The 19,359-nt window shown below is 43.2% G+C and overlaps 1 protein-coding gene across 4 annotated transcripts in view; it reads left to right on the top strand.

Annotated features, from left to right (window-relative positions):
• The window catches only part of TENT2 (terminal nucleotidyltransferase 2), a 377,719-nt gene that overhangs the window by 16,489 nt on the left and 341,871 nt on the right, over positions 1–19,359 (top strand). For all 4 annotated transcript variants that reach the window (XM_029575592.1, XM_029575578.1, XM_029575585.1 and 1 more), the window contains exon 2: positions 13,893–14,012. In XM_029575592.1, the coding sequence (XP_029431452.1) occupies positions 13,893–14,012 (120 nt within the window). The remainder of the gene's footprint in view (positions 1–13,892; positions 14,013–19,359) is intronic.

Below are 19,359 nucleotides of genomic sequence, written 5' to 3' on the forward strand. Positions count from 1 at the left end.
GTGTCTCTAGAGTACCTGGGGGCCAGTTTCAACACTATACAGAACAAAGTCTTTCTTCCTCTCCCGAGGAGAAGGAAGCTGCTGGAACAGTTACGATTGACCAATGCGCGCCCCAGAGTATGGAACTATCTTCAAGTCCTAGGCCTCATGGCATCAACCGTGGAAGTCATGCCATGGGCAAGGGCCCACATGCGACCACTCCAGCGATCCTTGCTCTCACGCTGGAACCCACTGTCCCAGGACTACTCAGTTTGCCTCCAGCTACCAGCAGGGGTACGTTCTCAGCTTCAGTGGTGGCTACAGGAAGACCACCTAGCCTGTTGTTTGAAAAGATAAAGGCCGGTGTGTTTGATCCACAGATTTGGCAGCTCATTAAAGATGAATATTTCATCGAGACAATGTCAGAACTCCAAAAGAATGCTTGGTTGTCATTCAAAGACCTTGTCAAGGACTTTCTTGGAAATACACGAGCACAGAATTACACTGAAATTGTCCAGAAACTCTTGGAGAACTTCAAAATGCTTTGTTGCAACATGAGCATCAAGGTGCATTTTCTGCATAGCCATCTTGCTGACTTCCCGAAAAAACTTGGTGCAGTCAGTGATGAGCAAGGTGAACGATTCCACCAAGATTTGAAGGTCATGGAGGCATGGTATCAGGGTAGATGGGATGTATATATGGCTGACTATTGTCCACAGATTGAACAATGCTGGAAAAGCTATAAGCATAAATGTTTACCTTAATATGTATGTTTGGTAGCAGAACTTTACTACTTGTACACAATTTGACTTACAGTAACAATATTTATTTATTTATTTTTAATTTTTATATACCGAAGTTCTTGTAAGAACTACAAATCACTCCGGTTTACATAAAACGATGATATGCCCAAAATAGAGAAAGGGGCTTTACATGGAACAATAGAACAGAATGCCAATTTAACATAGTAATATTAAAATATATTATAGATACAATATAAATACAATATAAGTAAGAGAACGTTTGAACTCAAAATCTTTGTACAGTTAAAAATCATAATAGTAAGACTCAGTGAGGAATCCCATAAATTGGGTTTATCCTCCCGTCTAGGCAGCATTAAGAGTCTGGGAAGGCTTGGTGGAAAAGCCAGGTTTTTAGCTTTTTTTTTTTTTTAACTCCTGATGACTTGGTTCCAGTCTTAGATCTGGGGGGAGCGCGTTCCACTGGTGGGGGCCTGCTGAAGATAGTGCTCGTTTACTCAATGATGATTTTACCTGTGGGGCGTGAAGTGTGCCTTTGTATGCGCTTCTAATTGGTCTGGAAGATGTATGAGGTTGAAGTTGAGTGCTTAACATGATAGGAGCTAGTTTGTATGTCGCTTTGTGAACGATTGTGAGTACTTTATAGAGGATCCTGTGTTTAATAGGAAGCCAGTGTAGATTACGAAGGATTGGGGTGATATGGTCTCTTTTGTTAGAGTTTGTGACAATTCTAGCGGCGGAGTTCTGTACCATCTGTAATGGTTTGATGGTATTAGTGGGGAGACCGAGAAGAAGGGAGTTGCAATAATCTAGCTTAGATAGTATAATGGATTGGAGTACTGTCCTGAAGTCGGTGAAGTAAAGGAGGGGTTTTAGTTTTCTGAGGACTTGCAGTTTGTAAAAGCAGTCCTTTGTGGTAGTGTTTATAAACTTTTTTAGGTTTAGATGGTTGTCTAGCCATCTAAATATAGCCTTTGTATGAATAAAATAACTAGTATATTCAGGTAATTCTTTTTATTTCCTTTGTATGTACATTTTGTATGCTTTTTGAGATAAAGGGAGGGTATCCTGTACCTTAAAAAGTTGACGTGATAGAGAAAAACTGGGGTCATTTTTTGATTCAGATGTCAAAAGTTAGTCAAAAACAATTGTCAGGTCGAACTCAACAAAACTTGTTCCCCAGTGTATTTGGCAAGCTTTTCAGAAGCTTCTTAGAATTTAGACAGTCAAGTCTTTCAACAGGACACAAGTTTTTGGCTGTTGCGTGCCCCATCCGCACTTGGCCCGTGCACGGGCCTACTTACCTCGCTAGTTCCTCTGCAGGTCAAGGGTCGGCCTCCCCAGCGGCAGCCGTGAGTTCCTCCAGGCCTCGGCGTCCTGCGGCGGCGGTTGCCGGGCCTTCCACTGCGCACCAGGCCTCATGCCTTAGCTAGACGTCCTTCGTGGCGTCTGCCACGCCCCTATGTGCGCACGCGGACCGCCCGGTCTCTTGTAGGGCCAGGGGCCGGGTTCTAGCTCTGCGGTGCGCCCTGATTGAACATACTACTTAAGGAAGTTCCTGCCTGCACTTCCTTGCCTTGGCAATTGGGTCGGCACTGTATGTGTACTAGTTTGCCTCCGCGTTCACAGTCTTGTTCCAGCATCCTCTTGTTCCAGCGTCTGTCTGTCCTGTCTCCCCAGGTAGTACCTTTGGACTGACTCTCTGGTACTGACCTCTGCCTGCTCCATTGACCATTCTGATCGCTGCCTGGATTCTGACCTTTGCCTGCCTTCGTGACCATGTCTGACCTCTGGAACCTGACCCCTGCTTCGTTGACTACTCTCGGACTGATTCCTGGTATCTGACTCCTCTTTGGCTGACACCCCTCGGACTGATCCTCGGAACCTGACCCCGGCTGCCATTGACCACGCCTCCTTGATTCTGCTTTGTCCCTTGCCCTGTCATTGCCAACGCTGTACTAGCTTTCTCTGAGACGCCAGGCCTACAGTCTAGTGACCAACCGTGCTCCCTTACTACTGGTGGGCACACCTCTATACTTTCTCTCTGGGAGACCCTGCAAGGCCCACCTAAATCCAAGCAGCCCAGGTCCCCAAGGGCTCCACCCGGGGGGACCGCGTGCTTCCAGTGGTGAAGCTACTCCTAGCCTCTGTCTCCTCCTGTGCTCCGCCCCCTGGGTGCTCCCAGGGAGCCGTCCTACACTGCTCCAGGACAAATGTCCACCTCCAAGCGCAACATTGGCCTCCTTAAATTCAAAAAAACTCAGAAGTGCTTTCTGAAGGGAGTTTTAGATGTGAACTGAAATATATCGGCAGTTCTTTCAGAAGATCAAATGCTTTAATAGTGCAAGGTCTCCTACTCTCAAGGGCCAGATATAAACTGAGAAATTATTCTTTTTTTTTTGCTAGAAAATTGATCTGTACTCTTAGCAGTGGAAACCTAGTTGGATCATTCAGCATTTTCTGAATAGTGTGCACAGAAATTGGGGAATTACTGTTAAACTCTTCATTGAAGAACTCTTTGTAAAACTGAAAATGGTTAACGTGATACTGAACAGCATGGCACTAGCTGTTCCAATGTATTCCAACAGGGCTTGGAAGTGTGGATGTTTTAGCAGCTGGAGATTTCTCTTGTAGTTTTTTGTTCAAGAAATAGAGGTACTTAGCTTTCCTACCTCCAGAGTTATGTGACATGTTTTTGAAGAACCTTTAAAATGTATCAACTAACTGAAAAGGCTTTCTGAATGATTCACCAACTAAGTTAACAATATGTGCCAAACAAGTGATATGCACAGAATTTAGAAACAATGTAGAAAATACAGAATTTAATTCTTTTTTTCATATAACTATCATCAGTATCGATTATGAAAATGCTGTCATAATCAATCTGGTAATCATTTACCATTTTGACTACAGCTTGGGCAATAGTTGAGTGGTTAACATCTAAAAACACTATCTGCCAAAAAGGAGTTTACATGTCCACTGCAATCAGGCTCCGGTGCTGCAAACTATACATTCAGAACTGATCTTGCATCATCACATATTTTATCAAAGATAATTGCAATTTTTTAATCTTTAAGCATCAGTTGTAAATTTTGTTTTTCTTCACAGTATTTATTTTATTTATTTATAGTTTTTTATATACCACGGTACGTAATGCATATCACCTCGGTTTACAGCAAACAGTAATTCAGCCAAAGGCTTTACAATGAACATAAGTGGAAAAAGCAAAGTGCTAATTTAAACAGAAAAACTAGGAGTATACATATCAAATACATATGTAATAAAATACATCTGATAAGCATGTCTGTCAGCTGTGTTCTTCCAGGAATTGCACCACCATTCCAAACCCTGCTGTTAAGAAATTCCTTTACAAGTGGGTGTTGACTTTGGGATATTTGCACCTGCAAGCATCTTCACCCATGCTTTACAAATCTGAAAGAGGAAGATAGAAAATTGAGTGCCCTTATCCAAGATGTCTCTGTCTAAATAATAAGTCTCGTGAAAATGCAAAGGTGAAGAGACTTACATCAACATGTTCTTTCTCTGCCTGCATTTTGTTTTTGCAGTGTACTTGTGATGGTTTTCTGGTGTTTTGAATCCTCCATCCTGTTGAAGCACATCTTCCTTCAGTTTGTTTTTGGATGCAAAGCGATCCAGAATCACGGATCGTGATCATAATTGAGAACAATGTTGTAGAATAGTTTGTTCCAGTCTGCATGCAGTTTTTCAGGGAATTCTTGAACATAGGATCCCAGTTCTTGATGCATGTGGAGGCCATTTACAATGTTGTGTAAAAGAATGAATGACTTTGTTTCTTGGTGACTTCGGGGGCCTGACTGACTACATTGAGGAGTACTTTGTTCTGACATATTTCTCAACTGGTTTGTAGGAGACTTTAACTTCCAGGTAGAGAGAACACCAAAAACCTTAGCTCGTAAAATGCTTTTAGAAGCAATGGAAGCCCTGGGATGGTCACAATTTCTCAAAAGCCACTCATAAAGTGGGCCACACTCTAGACTTAATATTTGCCAATATGAGTAACTGCCTAATCAGTACTTCACACACGATATTGCCCTGGTCTGATTATCAATTAATAAAATCAGATATAGCCTTCACCAACCAAATCCATAATAGTATAGATAGTAAGCTTACTTTTACCTTCAGGAAAAAGATAGAGATGGAAGTACTTGCAGAAGCAATAGACAAAACAATCAATGAACTAAATCAAACCACTTCCACATCTGCATTTGATTCCTGAGACAAGTTAGCCATGACATAGCTGAAAACCTTAGTCCTGTCCAGACAAAAACTATTAACAAAGAAAGGACTAACTCCAAAATTAATCCCTGGTGCAATGATGAATTAAGAAGCACTAAATAGAACCTTAGAAAATTAGAGAAATAATGGCGGAAATGCCCATCTGCTGAATCCCTAGGAAACAAAATCTTTTTTTTACGAAATACTATACACTAACCATTAAAGCAAAAAAAAAGATTACTATGCCAAACAAATTCATGGGGATATATTTAACTCAGAACTGCTCTTTGAGACTGTTAAACATTTAAAGACCCATCGTCCATCTCGAGAAACTACAATTTCACAAAGGCCTCTTGCAATGAATATGCCACCGCACTCATAGACAAAATCAATAAATTGAAAAAAAACATTCACTATCATTTCTTCAACAAAAACACCTGTAGATTCAAATGACATAGTTAAGTGGTCCACATTTAACAGTATCGAAACAGGAAATCGGTCAAATCATTGCTAAAATTAAACCTGCTACTCACCAACATGACCCAATACCAGCTATTTCCTTGAAACAAGTACACCATGTTATCACTCCAACAATCACAACCGTAATTAATCATTCACTGTCAGAACTATGCGACATGGATTAAAACAAGCGGTGATAAAGCCCATCCTAAAAAATAAGACTGTTATAAGACTGGTAGAACTGATGATTGGGACAACATAAGAAAATGCCATACTGGGTCAGACCAAGGGTCCATCAAGCCCAGCATCCTGTTTCCAACAGTGGCCGATCCAGGCCATAAGAACCTGGCAAGTACCTATTCCATGTTACCATTGCTAATGGCAGTGGCTATTCTCTAAGTGAACTTATTGTCCATTATCCAAAATTGCTGTTTCTAGCGCAGGTTCTTGAGAAAGCAGTGATTTTCCCAACTTGTAAATCACTTGGAAGATCAAAACATTCTCTGCCCAAATCAATTTGAATTTAGGAAACATCACTCAACTGAGACATTACTTCTCTCATTAACACATTCTGTTTTAAGAGGGTTTGCAGCAGATGAATCTTAATACTTTGTGCTAATTGACGTAACAGCTGCCTTTGAAACTGTGGACCATAACCTGTTATGCCATCAGATGAGAAACATAGGGATTGACGGCATGGTTCTCAGATGGTTCATTTCATTTCTATCTAATAGAACATTCCAAGTCAAACTGGGCAGCCACATACCTGACACCTTCCAGAGTGATACAGGTGTCCCTCAAGGCTCAGCCCTCTCAGCTGTTCAATATTTACATGCTTCCACTGTGTGAATTACTGACGAATCTAGGAATAGCTTTCTTGTATGCTGATGACTTAGAATTTTTCATACCACTCTCTCTAGATCATTTGAAAAACAGCTGCAATACTCTCTACATATATGATAGAAATACAACAAGAACTATTGCAACTTAAAATGACGTTAAACTCTAAAAGGACCGAAATCATCTGGCTGAGTAAAAACTCAACATTTAAACCACCTGCCCTAGATCTGGGTAATTTTCAAATTAATCCCTCAAATGAAGTACGGGATTTATGTGCACAGCTAGATGAGAACCTCACAAAGAAAATGCACATCAGTAAATTGACAGGTTACGCCAAGATGCATATTCTACATTGGTTAAAACCATTAACTTTTGCAGGCTTCCGTACTGTACTGCACAATCCCTACTACTAGGTCTTCCACGAAGTCACTTAAAACCACTACAACTATTGCAAAATGCTGCAGCAAGACTATTACTAGGATCTAGGAAATTTGATCACATTGCATTATCGCTGTTAACTGGTAACTGCATTGGTTACCAGTGCAATCCAGAATCTACTTTAAAACAATGATAATATTCAACATTCACTCCAATAACACTGACTTATTAGAAGTGACACTACAACCTTACAATCCCTGAGTGAACACAAAGATCTTAAAATAAAGGACTATTTGTCTGTTCCTACAATATGGTGCACACATCTGATGCAAATAAGAGATTTGAGTGTTTTCCATAGCGGGTCCAAAACTCTGGAATTCTCTGCCTGAGGTGTTGTATATTTTACCAGATACAAAGAGATTTAAATGTGAATTAAAAACATGGCTATTTAAAAAAAAAAAAAATGCATATAGTTTAACTTAAAAACATCTGAATATACAGAACCATAAAAACGAGGACAAAATATAATAAATGAATCATTAAGAATAAATCAAATGATTGAATGCAAGATTCTCAAAACCACTCAGTGACTAAGATTTTATTTATTTTATTTATTTGCAGTTTTTTTATACTGACATTTGTTTAGTAATCTCACATCGGTTTATTTATTTATTTTTATTTTTTATATACCGACATTCCTGTACAAAAATACAAATCATATCAGTTCAATTCTTCATATCAAATCAATCATATCAAACTTCAATTTCCACAATTAACAGAAACACTGCAGCTGTGCCAACTAGAACGAACATGTGCAACAGTGCTTTACAATAAACAATAAACTTTACAATAAACTTGTTAACGAACATATGTAATAGTGCTTTACAATAAACTTGTTAAGCGGGGGGAGGGGAGAGAACAGTGGAACAATGAAAGGGAAAAATAAAATAGTGGTACAAAGCACCACTATGATGTGATGTGAAAACCATTTTGTTTTTTAATTATCCATACTCTCTGCCATATGTACAGGATCAATTTTATTATGTACTAGAAAATTTGGCTTGATAGATAAATGCCTGCCTTTGAATACCAGCTCTAACCAGTCTTTTTGTTTGTTATAATTATGAATGTCACTTTGTAAACTGTTGTGATCTATAACGTTGATATATAAAATCTCTAAATTTAAAATAAATGGTAAAGATAGTATTAGTTCACTGTTCCTAAGGCAGTTTTTTTCTTGAAACCCAATGAAGAAAAATACTTATCCTTTTGATTCAACTCCCATCCTCTTCAGTTCTGCAAGGAGATTGCAGAGCAGGGACAGTTTTGGCCTGATATACTAAGGCCTTCTCCTGTTCTGTGTCTTAGGGCCTCATTTATTAAGCATTTTTCCCACAGTTTGTACCCGAGGCAATAGAGAGTAAAGTGACTTGTCCAAGGTCACAAATTTTGGTGGGAAAAGCTATATTATGAGCAATGGCTTTCCTGCCACTGCACTGTGTAGAGCAATGGCTTTCCGCCTATTGCTCTACACAGGGCAGTGGCAGTTTTGGGTGGGCCACATATGGCAGCAGCAGAGTCTTGTCCCATTGAGTTATGCTTGGAGCTGCAATAATGCCAGCACTGCATTGGCAAACAAACTGGCTTCTCTTGTGGCTAGTAGGGGACGTACTTGCTTCTTCGGTACTTAGTTTTTATCACTTCAGCAGACTTCTTGATTTATGCTCTGCTCCTCAATCCTTGAATTCTTCACAGTATGCTTCTGTCATGCACAGACTCTGGTGAAAAATGTAAGAAATACTTCATTCTAGAGGGGATGATAAATAAGTGGAGAAAAGGACAATCCCAGCCTTCCACACCACCTCCCCAGCCCTTGCAACAGAAGGAAAGATCTCAGCCCAGCACCATTCGCTCTCAGTGACACTAGGCTCATCTGTCAGTAGTGGCAGCAGTTGCTGCTGCTGGCAGATGAGCCAAGTTGGCAGGGACCATTGCAGTTGTTGCTACCCTCCACCTGAGTGTCCATGCCCGGACCCCTTCACCTCATGGCTGTGATGCAACTGCAGTGAAAGTAGCTTGTCCTGTGGCTGCATCATGCATTGCCAAAAGGGGAAAACTTGGGATGACTCCCCCACATGCTCGTGCTCTCTTTCTCTCACACATGTTCTCTGTCTCCCCCCACATGTAATCTGTCTCACATACACACTCTCCCCCTCACACAGACTCTCAGGGCCTGGGCCTCTTCAGCCATCAGTGGGATGAGGTCTGCTGGCGGCCCCTGGGTCCTCCCTCTCTCTTTCACTGTGAGTAGGGGTGAGGTGGGAGGAGGTGAACAGAAGCAGAGGTCAAAGGAGGATTCATATTTCCATTTGTTCTAGGCCAGTGGTCGGCAACCTGTGGCATGGCGCTGGACTGCTGAGCAGACAACCGCCGCCACTACTGAATCAGGAAACTAGCCAGTCTTTCACAGCAGGAGATGTTAGGTTAAATATGACTTCTGCTGCCACATATGAGGCTTGGAGCTAGCTTTCTGATTTAGCAGTGGAGGAATTCAGAGTCTGCTCAGCTATCCAGTGCCATGGCACATATGCCAAAGGTTGCAGACCTAGAACAAATGGAAATATGAATCCTCCTTTGACCTCTGCTTCTGTCCCTGTTTTTCACTTCGATAAGCAGACTGAATTAGCCATGTTGTCTGGGATGTCTCTCCAGGTGGCTCGAGGCAGAAAACTCTTTCCACAGATACAGACTTTGCTCTGCACGCCTGAGTGGCAGTTCTGCACGATTGCCTGACTTGCTCAGTTCTTTGTTTTTCTGCGCAGCTCACAGACGCGGATCTCTCGTGCCTTTCTTTCTGTTTTCTATTCTATCCTACACTTTGGTATACCCTAAAAAAAGCAATTTTAAGTGCTTCCCATGGCACTCACCAATGGATATAACTATTGCTACCTGTGCCTGGAGCCAGACCATGACCAGGCATCCTGGTGCGACTGTGGTAGGATGTCCCCGAGGGCCTAACGTCAACGGGCCGAGAAAATAGCTAGACTGAGGGATAACAGGTCATCGAGCTCATATGCCTCGGCATACATCTCCACTCAGTCTTCGCCAGCACCAAGAACAAAGGTCATTGACTGAGTCATGACCCGCAGCAATATCGGGATATTGTGTTGAGACCACTGCACCTTGAGTCCCCATTGTAGGCACTGCAAATGAAGGTGGGTGTGTGGTATGATGTATATAGCTATTGCCATATGACCCAGAGTAGTGAGTGAGTATTTAACAACTGTGAAATGCGACTGGTTCTTCAAGATGCGAGCCAGCTCGCAAATAGTTTGGATGGAAAGCCTTGTAGATGTTTACTTCCCTGAAAGGGATCTAGGGTGAGTAGGGATGCTTGCTCTGACAGGTTCGAGCTGAGGGGAAGGTTCTTTGAAGGGAATGCCCCTAGAAACCCTTCTTAACCTATACAGGACTGGGCATTTAGCTTTGTCCACCTTAAATGCCAGAGAGAGAATTAGCACTATGGGCAATCCCCAGAGAGTAGGAATAAGGACATAGGCCCAAAAGGGAACAGTGTGTCCCCATTTCTCCAGAAAAAGGCAGCTTCTGATACATCTCTGTCCTGAAGAAAATGCTCTATAACTTATACTGCTGGAGGTTTGCAGGTTATATTTTGTGAATGCTGTTTGTTATAAATAAAGCTGGAATCATTAAGAAAGAAGGCTGGAGTCTGTGGCTTATGTCTGTAGCCTAAAGTTTATTTGGTTATCCCACTGTTTTAATCACCTGTTTGGCCACCTTAAGATCATTGGATATAATTGCCCCAAGATCCTGCTCTTCTTTCATGCTTAGAAGAATTCACACTCAAGTACAATACTGTACTTCTTTCTTGGGTTTTTTTTTTTTTTTTTTTTTTTTTAATTCTAAATGCATAAAACTGCAATCTTTAGCATTAATATTAACTGCCAGGCCCTAGACCATTCCTCAAGCTTCACTATATTCCTTCTCATATTTTCCACAACTTCCTGGCTGGTTAACCATGTAGTTTTTTTAATATAGGCAAAAAGACAAACCTTTCCTGACAATCCTTCTGCAATGTTGCTGATGAAAATGTTAAACTGGTCCAAGGACTGATCACCTGAGGCACACTGATAGTAATTTCCCTCCTCCTCAAAGTGAACTCTATTTAATACTACCTTTTATTTCCTCCTACTCAATTAGTTTCTAACTCAGTCATCAGATCTAGGATTCATTCCAAGGGCACTCAATTTATTTATAAATTGCCTATGTGGAACCTTGTCAAAGGCCTTTTATTTGAAATATTTTTAGTCTGCCTGTAGTGAAAAAAATCAAACTATACCAATAACATATTAACATAAACAAAACCACAACAAGATGCAATACATATTTCATAAAGGCCTTGCTGATCCAAGTTCATTATGTCAAGCGCTTTCCCTTGATCCAACTTTCTGGTCATACAATCAAAGAAATTGATAAAATTCATCTGACAAGATATACTTCTGGTAGAAAACCATGCTGCCTTGGATCTTGGAATCTGTTGGATTCTAGAAATTGCACTATTTTCCATTAATTTGCTCACCATAGAGGTCAGACTAATTGGCATGTGGATCCCAGCCTCCTCTTTTATGAATTGGAAGCACATCTGCCAGTCTCCATTCTTCCGTAACAACTTCAGACACTAAAGTATTTAAAAGGTCAGCCAGTGGAGCTGCCAGAATTTTCTGGCAGCCTCTGATATATCCCATCCAGCTCCATTGCCTTATCTACTTCATGAACACACTTTTCTGAAAATAGTAACTGGGGCAAACTCTCAATCAATCTTATTTGTTTGTTTTGTGTAGTCCTACTCCTGGCCCTTCTATAGTGAACAACAAACAGAAATATTTGAGCAATTACAATTTTTTTCCTCATCAACCTCTACTATTCCTCTCCTTCACTTCTGAATTTCAAAATGCAACTTTTGTAATTTCTTTGATCACTGACATACCTTTGAAAAAGTCTTGTTCCTCTGTTTTTATAGTATTTGCTGTTTTTTCTTCTATTCAAAGTTTTGTATTCCTGACTACTTTCCCAGTGTCTCTTAAGTTTTCTAGATATTGTTGCCTGCTTCCTCTTTCTATGATCTTTTGTAGTTTATAAATACTAACCTTTTCTCCCTTTAGAAAACCATAGCAACCTCTATTTCCTCTTTGCTTTTATTTACTCTCCTAACAAAAAAAACACGAATTGCCATTTTAATTACCCCAGATTTTTTCCATCCTGTTAACGATTCCTTGAGGTACTACCCCATTTTTAGTTTTTCTAAAGTTTAGGACCCTCGCCTTTGAATGAACCTTCATCTCCTGTACTCTAATACTGAACCACATAATCCTAGGAGATTGTTTACTATAACATTAGAGAAACTGACCCAATGGTAAGTACCAGTGGTCCCTTGTGGGGTTCCATTAACAGTTTACAGGATCTCCCTGCTTCTAGATCAGTGGTTCTCAACAGGTGTGTCAGAATACACTGGTGTGTTGCGAGGACTTGAGAGATGTGTCGCAGGGCCAGCAGATGGCTGCCTCCTTATCAGTCCAGCTGGGAGTTAGTTGACTTCTCGTACATTGGGTCTAATGGGAGGCTACTCTCACTTCCTCCTCTTCTTTCTGGCCCAGTGGGAGGTTGTATCTTCTTTCACCCAGATCAGAGCGAGACACTGTCAGCTCCTGCTGTTCTGGGCTGGATGAGACACAACCTTTGTCTTCCCCTGCTGAGTCTGGGAGTGAAGCTGCTGATCTCTTCATCTTGTGCAGGGTGAAGGAAAGGAGGTTGGGGGTGCTGGGAAGATGAAGGTGGAGAGAAGAAGAGAGTATGTGGGGGCTGCTGAGCACGAAGGGATGGGAAACAGGATCTGGGTACCTGGGCAGGGAGAGTCAAGCAGGGGAGAGGATGTTGGGAGTCAGGAGTGCTGGGCAGGGATATGAGTGTGAGCGGATGATTGAAAGGGAGTAATTGGGGGGAAAAGTGAAGGATGATGGAGGCATGGAAGGGGATTGATGGGTGCAAGAGCCATAATATGTCAGTTTTGGGAATGAACATTTCTTCTATCTTTGTACTTTGCTTAGTGTAGGAGGATATGTATTTCTTTTTCTAGCTCCCCAGTTTTGCACTGCAGGCAAAGACTTAAGATTTCCATTCCAGTTTTTGTCGCCACATATGTAATTTGTGGTCTCTTAATCTGTATTAGGTGAAGGTCGGATCTGTATATGTGACTGAAGTGAGGTTTTTTACTAGTAGGTAGGGATTTGTATCCATCTTCTTTTTGTGTTTTCTCATTCTCAATATGACATGCATTGGTGCTGCACTGCTGTCTTTTCATAGGAAGGGCTATTGCTATTTTAGTTCTTAGAATTAGTGTTGCAGTGGTATGGAAGGTTTGCTACCCATGTGCTGATTCTCTGCAATGCGCCTGGTAGTAAGGGAGTTTGTGTTTCTGTTACTGAGAGCACCAGAACCAGAATATCTTTTTTATATAACGAGTTGTATTTGAAATATCCTAGTTCTGCTCTGCGTCCATTGTTTGGGGGTGGGGGTGAGGGATGTTCCTGTAGATGCAGAGTATGTTTACATTTAGCCCCATGATGGTCAAGTGTTTAGTGTTGCCAGTCTGTAAGCTTTATCTGCCAGGTGAGTCCCAATAGAAAAAAGGTTGAGAACCACTGTTGTAGAAGACTGCAGCCAGGATGTCCCACTTAACATCCAACAGATTGACAACATCTAGAAATAGCATCTCCACTTTCATAGCAACTTTGTGAATATCCTCCATTAAATCTCTATTTCTTTTGTCTGTGATGGAGGTCTTTATATTGGTGTAATGCAATTTTCCATTCCCTCTTTCCAGATTAACCCACACTGCCTTCTTACTTCAAGTCCTGCAATTCTGTTGCTGTCATATTTTCTTATATATAGTGCTATGTCTCCTCCCTTCCTTCCTACTCAGTCCTTCCTAAATAGATTGTATCAAAGATGAAGAGCAATGGAATCAAGAAATAGGGAAGTTGGTATTTTGTAGGGTCTAGTATTGCGTGAAGTTAAGAATTTTGAATAGTTGTATGTACTCATCATAAGCATGAGATGAGAATCTCGGTGATATTTTTCTTTCTTTAGAAAGAAAATATATATATTTTTTTTAATACAGTGCATTTGTTTTCTTTCTAGAGCCCTGTTGAATGGGAATTTTGCAACTATTCCTACTGCCTCGCCACAACCATGGTCTTATGGGAATGGCAGCCCGGTCCCTTCACCAGCGGCTGCTCCATCAACATTCCAAGGCAGAAAGTAAGTATTCCTCTGTTTTTAAATTTCTTTATTAGGCCTTGAATTGCCAAAAATTGTGGGATGAACCTGTTTATTTTAACAAAATAAAAAATTGAGTATCTAGATAGATTTTTGAAAAAGTATTTGAAAACTTTTTTATGAAACCTTCTTTGAACTATGGAATAAGCAAGCAATAAAGGTTTTAAATATAAAATATGGTTGTTGGGAATTCTTAGCACAATTTGGGGTAGATTTTAAAAGCCCTACGCTCATAAAGCCCCGGGGCTTTGGGAAAGGGGAGGAGCCAGAGGGCTCCGGCACAGCGGCCGTTATAAAATCGGCGTCCATGTGCGTGTGCCGGGTAGCGTGCGCATATGGACACCCGCGTGGAACTTTATAAAATCTACCCCTTAATGTAATATGTTGAAATCCTCTGCTCAGTGTGTGACAGCAACCAAGAAAGCAAATAGAATGCTAGGAATTATTAGGAAAGGAATGGATAATAAATCAGGGAATATGATGCCTCTGTATCGCTCCAAGGTGCAGTTGCACCTTGAATATCGTGTACAGTTCTGGTCACTGTATTTCAAAAAAGACAGCCAAATTAGAAAAATACAGAGAAGAGCAATCAAAATGATAAAAGGGATGGAATGTCTCTCCTATAAGGAAAGGCTAAAGAGGTTGGGACTGTTCAGCTTGTACAAGATGGCTGAGGGGGGGGGAGATAGGATAGAGGTCTGAAAAATGAGTGGCGTGGAATGGGTAAATGCAAATTGATTGTTTACTCTTAAAAAAAAAAAAAAAAATACAGAGACTAGGGAACATACAATAAGTTTTTAAGTAATATATTTAAGATAAATAGAAAATATATTTTTCCTCAATGCTTAATTTAAACTCTAGAATTTATTGGCAGAGAATGTGCTAAAAGCTGTTAGTGTAGCTGGGTTTATAAAAGGTTTATATTGTATTTTGTAATTTTATTTATTAGGTATTTATTAACTGCCAATACTGAAGCTCAGGGCGGAGAACAGCCATACATACATAATTAAAATACAGTTCACTGATTTAAAAATTTAACTGACATGAACAATTAAAACCTGACTCACAGCTCATTCAGCATTAATCTGATTCTTAATCGAAAACCAGCCTAAACAAATATGCTTTAAGCAGCCCTTTAAATGTCTTAATATAGCTTGACATCCATAGGTCATAAGGTAAAGAGTTCCAGAGACCTGAGCCGCCATAGAGAATGCTCACTCCTTGTTTCCATAAAGTGCTTGTCGAATTAAGGTGGACTTAGGAAAATCCACTGCTTATCCATCAGCCTTTTGGGATCCTGCCAGGTACTTGAGACCTGGATTGGCCATTGTTAAAAACAGGATTTTGGGCTTGATGGACCTTTTGGTTTGACTCTGTATGGCAAATCTTATGTAAAATTTAGTGGCAGCTGAGATAACTAGGAGAATAACATCCTGACAGTCCCGATTTGACTCCCATTGGAGTCAGTTCTTTCGGAAAAGATGCGATTCTTGTGCATTTTTAATATTTTTCATATATTTAAAAGCCTGTCTCAAATCTCCTCTGTCCTTTCTGTCCTCCAGGGTAGTGGTTCTCAACTTTTTTCTGTTGGGACACATGCGTGACACACTGAACACATGACTATCATAGGACTAAATGTAAAAGTGCAGTTTCTTAGCGTGTAGCCAGATGGACTCGGGACCAATGGGTATACTGTACTCCTGATAGCAGATGAGAGACGGAGTCAGATTTCAAAGCTGACGTCAGCCTACATATACCCGTGCAGGAAGCTCTGCTCTTCAGTATTTCTCAGTCTCCTAAAGCAGATAGGGACGAATCCACACACTACAATAATGTTAGCAATTCTAAAACAAAGAAAAAAGAATTTACCTCAAGAAGACTAGCCCCGCTCTTCTGCGGTGATACCTAAGGGTCTTTCCCCCAGTCCGAGATCCCTCAGAGGTAAGCCTTGGTCTGGTAGCCTGCTCCCGGCGTGGACTTATCCCCAGGATGGGTTAGAGGCAGCGTGGTTGAATTGAGCGGGGCGGGATTGCCCGGCACGCAGCCGGGACCGCCCGGCACAAGACCGGGAAACGCCGAGACCAGGTAAAGTAGAAACCTTTTCAGCTGCACAGATCGTCCTTTCCAGCGTCTATTAAATCGGGTTGAGCAGCTCCATCAGAGTTAGACCCCAGATCCACACATGGAGACCCTCTGGAGGGGGGGTCGCCATCTTGCCTGCATGGTCGTCGGCGTCATTTCCCCCAGTTGACCACAGTATTGTCCACACAACTGAGCCATGCGCAGTGGCGAGTCGGGTGCACAACTGATCCCTGCGCACAGCGGCACGCGCAACTGCGCTGTGCACATATCGACGCGGCCTGCACAAATAGACCCGTGCACACAGCGGCGCGCACATCTTGCCCAGGCGCACAAAGTTGTAGCCTCCGCGCGCATCCCGCACTCACATTGGTGCACCAGGAGTGCACAACCAAGCCTCCCGGCATGCATACCAACGCGCACAGAAGAGTTTAGAATCTCTCCACGTGCACAAGTCATGGCACCGCCGGCCAAGAAGATCAAGGGATGAGTCCTCTGCCCAGCCTGCCACCTGAGAGCTGCGCAATCTGAAGTGGTCTCCGCCCTACGCTAGCAGTGCGAAGAGGCTCAGGGGGAACCTAAGTAAGGCCCCCCCCCACAGCCAGTAGAGGGTTCCGGATCCATTAACGATAGTACCCCGGACCTCTGTATCTCCGACTCGGTGCCTACACAGGAAGGCACCTCGGGGGCTTCCACCATAATCCTGCCGGGACTCAATATGGACCCAGGGACCTTTTCCTGGGTGGAATCCTTCAAAAGGCTGCAAACCTTTTGTCCAGGCGCAATCTGCACCGCCGGCGACACAGTCCCAGTCCCCACCAGAAACACAAGATCCTCCAAGCACCTCTCAGACCTCTCGAGACATGCTCCACCTAGGCAAGAGCCTCCCTACAGGCGATAAACACCTCGGGGGACGAGACTGACTCCCTGGAGGAAGGGGGAATCCTTCCAGGGATGGAACCATACCGAACTGTGCTGCGATTCTTCTCCAAAGACGAGTTACCAGCTCTCGTGTCTCTGACCTTTTAGACGCTGGCCATTCTAGGCACGGGTACCACAGTGGAGCCAAAGACGAACCCTGTCCTGGTGTCCCTCCTTCAGGCCTCATGATATTTTCCAACGTTGCAGGCTGTACAACAACTGATTGATTGACCTGGATTGGAATGCCTCAGAGGCCAGCCTCAAAGGAGGACGGGCCCTAGAAGCCCTATACCCCCTGGAACCCACGGCCAAGGAACTCCTACGGTTCCCAAAAGTGGACGCCACGGTCTGCGCCATCTCTAAGCACACATCCATCCCGGTCGAAGGAGGAGCGGCACTCGAGGATGCCCATGATAAACGTCAGGAAGCCATCCTCACAGTCCTTTGATGTAGCAGCAGTTACCCTGCAAATCGTGTCCTGCTGCACCATTGTAACTTGTGCCTGCTTACTTCTCTCCAGAGACGCCCTTTAGCCAGGGGCGTCTCCTCCATAGTGGCAGCCAGAAGACAACTATGGCTTTGAAATTGGTCGGCCGACGCGACTTCCAAAGCGAACCTCACGAGATTGCCTTTTAAAGGATCTCTTTTATTCGGAACAGAATTGGAGAAGTTAACCAACAAATGGGGTGAATCTCCAGTACCTCGTCTACCGGAGGCAGGAACAAAAGAAACCAGCGCGTCTCTCCCCGCAGAACCAAGGGCAGAGAAGCCCAGCGCTTCAGACCAAACAAGAACACATACTACCAAGCACCTCGCCCCACAGGCAGGTTCCAGTCCTTTTGGAGCACACACAACAAGAGGGGAGCAGGCTCAGGTACAGGCTCCAGCCGTACTCTACAATGAAAATCATCAGACCATCCACAGGAAGAAGTCATAGGGGACAGACCTTACCCTCTTCTACCAAAGATGTGTCAGGATAACCTCGGGCAAGTGGGTCCTAACCATCATTCGAGAGGGATACTATCTGGACTCCCACAGCACCCCTCTAGACAAATTTGTGAGATCACCATGCCGCGCCCTCGCCAAGAGGACTGCAGTGGAAACCATACTGACAAAAGTACTCAGCCTAAAGGCGATAACCCCGGTGCCCATGCACCAACAAAATACTGGTCACTATTCCATCTATTTTATCGTCCCAAGAAGGACGGAATGTTCCAGCCCATCCTGGACCTCAAGACCAGTAATCTTTACCTGAGAGTACCAGACTTCTGCATGGAAGCCCTACGCTCAGTCATAAGAGCAGTACAGCCGGGAGAATTCCTGACTTCACTGGATCTATTCGAAGCCTACCTACACATTCCGATCCATCTAGAGCATCAGATTTTTCTACGCTTCACGTTCCTGGACCATCACTACCAGTTCCGGGCTCTACCATTCGGGTTACCCACAGCACCCTGGACGTTCACCAAGATCATGGTGGTAGTGGCAGCAACACTGAGGAAGGATGGAATCCTCGTACACCCTTATCTAGACGATTGGCTGATCAGGGTGAAATCCCCAGAGGAAAGCCACCAGGCGACCAACAAGTCAAAACTCTCCTGGAGAGCCTCGGGTGGGTGGTCAACACACATGAGCTGTCTGCAGCCCTCCCAATCTCTAGAATACTTGGGAGTCCGGTTCGACACCAAACAAGACAAGGTCATCTGACACCGACAAGGAGATCGAAATTGATGACCCAGTTGCGAACCCTGTTGAGCGAGCTTCGCCCCACGGCATGGGACTACCTCCAAGTCCTCTGCCTCATGGCATTCACACTGGAAGTAGAGCCATGGGCAAGAGCTCACATGAGACCTCTACAGCGTTCACTACTATCACGATGGAATCCGCTGTCCCAGAACTGCACCATACGTCTTCAGCTCCCGGACAAAGTTCGGACCCAACTACGATGGTGGCTACAAGAAGGCCATCTGAGCCAGGGAGTGAGACTATCCTCACCAACCTGGATCCTGCTCACCAAGGATGCCAGCCTACGAGGATGGGGAGCACACTACCAAGAGCTAACTGCCCAGGGGCAATGGAACAAAGAAGAGTCGGGATGGAACTCAATCGCATAGAAGCCCGGGCAGTCAGACTAGCCTGCCTACGGTTCGGTCACAGACTCCAAGACAAATCAGTCAGAGTAATGTCGGACAACAGCCACAACAGTGGCCTACATCAACAGTCAGGGAGGAGCCAGAAGCCAACAGGTGTCTCTGCCTCTGTATCGCTCCATGGTGAGACAGCACCTTGAATACTGTGTACAATTCTGGTCGCCGCATCTCAAAAAAGA

The sequence above is a fragment of the Rhinatrema bivittatum genome, chromosome 1, assembly GCF_901001135.1.
Source record: "Rhinatrema bivittatum chromosome 1, aRhiBiv1.1, whole genome shotgun sequence".
Classification (NCBI taxonomy): Eukaryota; Metazoa; Chordata; class Amphibia; order Gymnophiona; family Rhinatrematidae; genus Rhinatrema; species Rhinatrema bivittatum.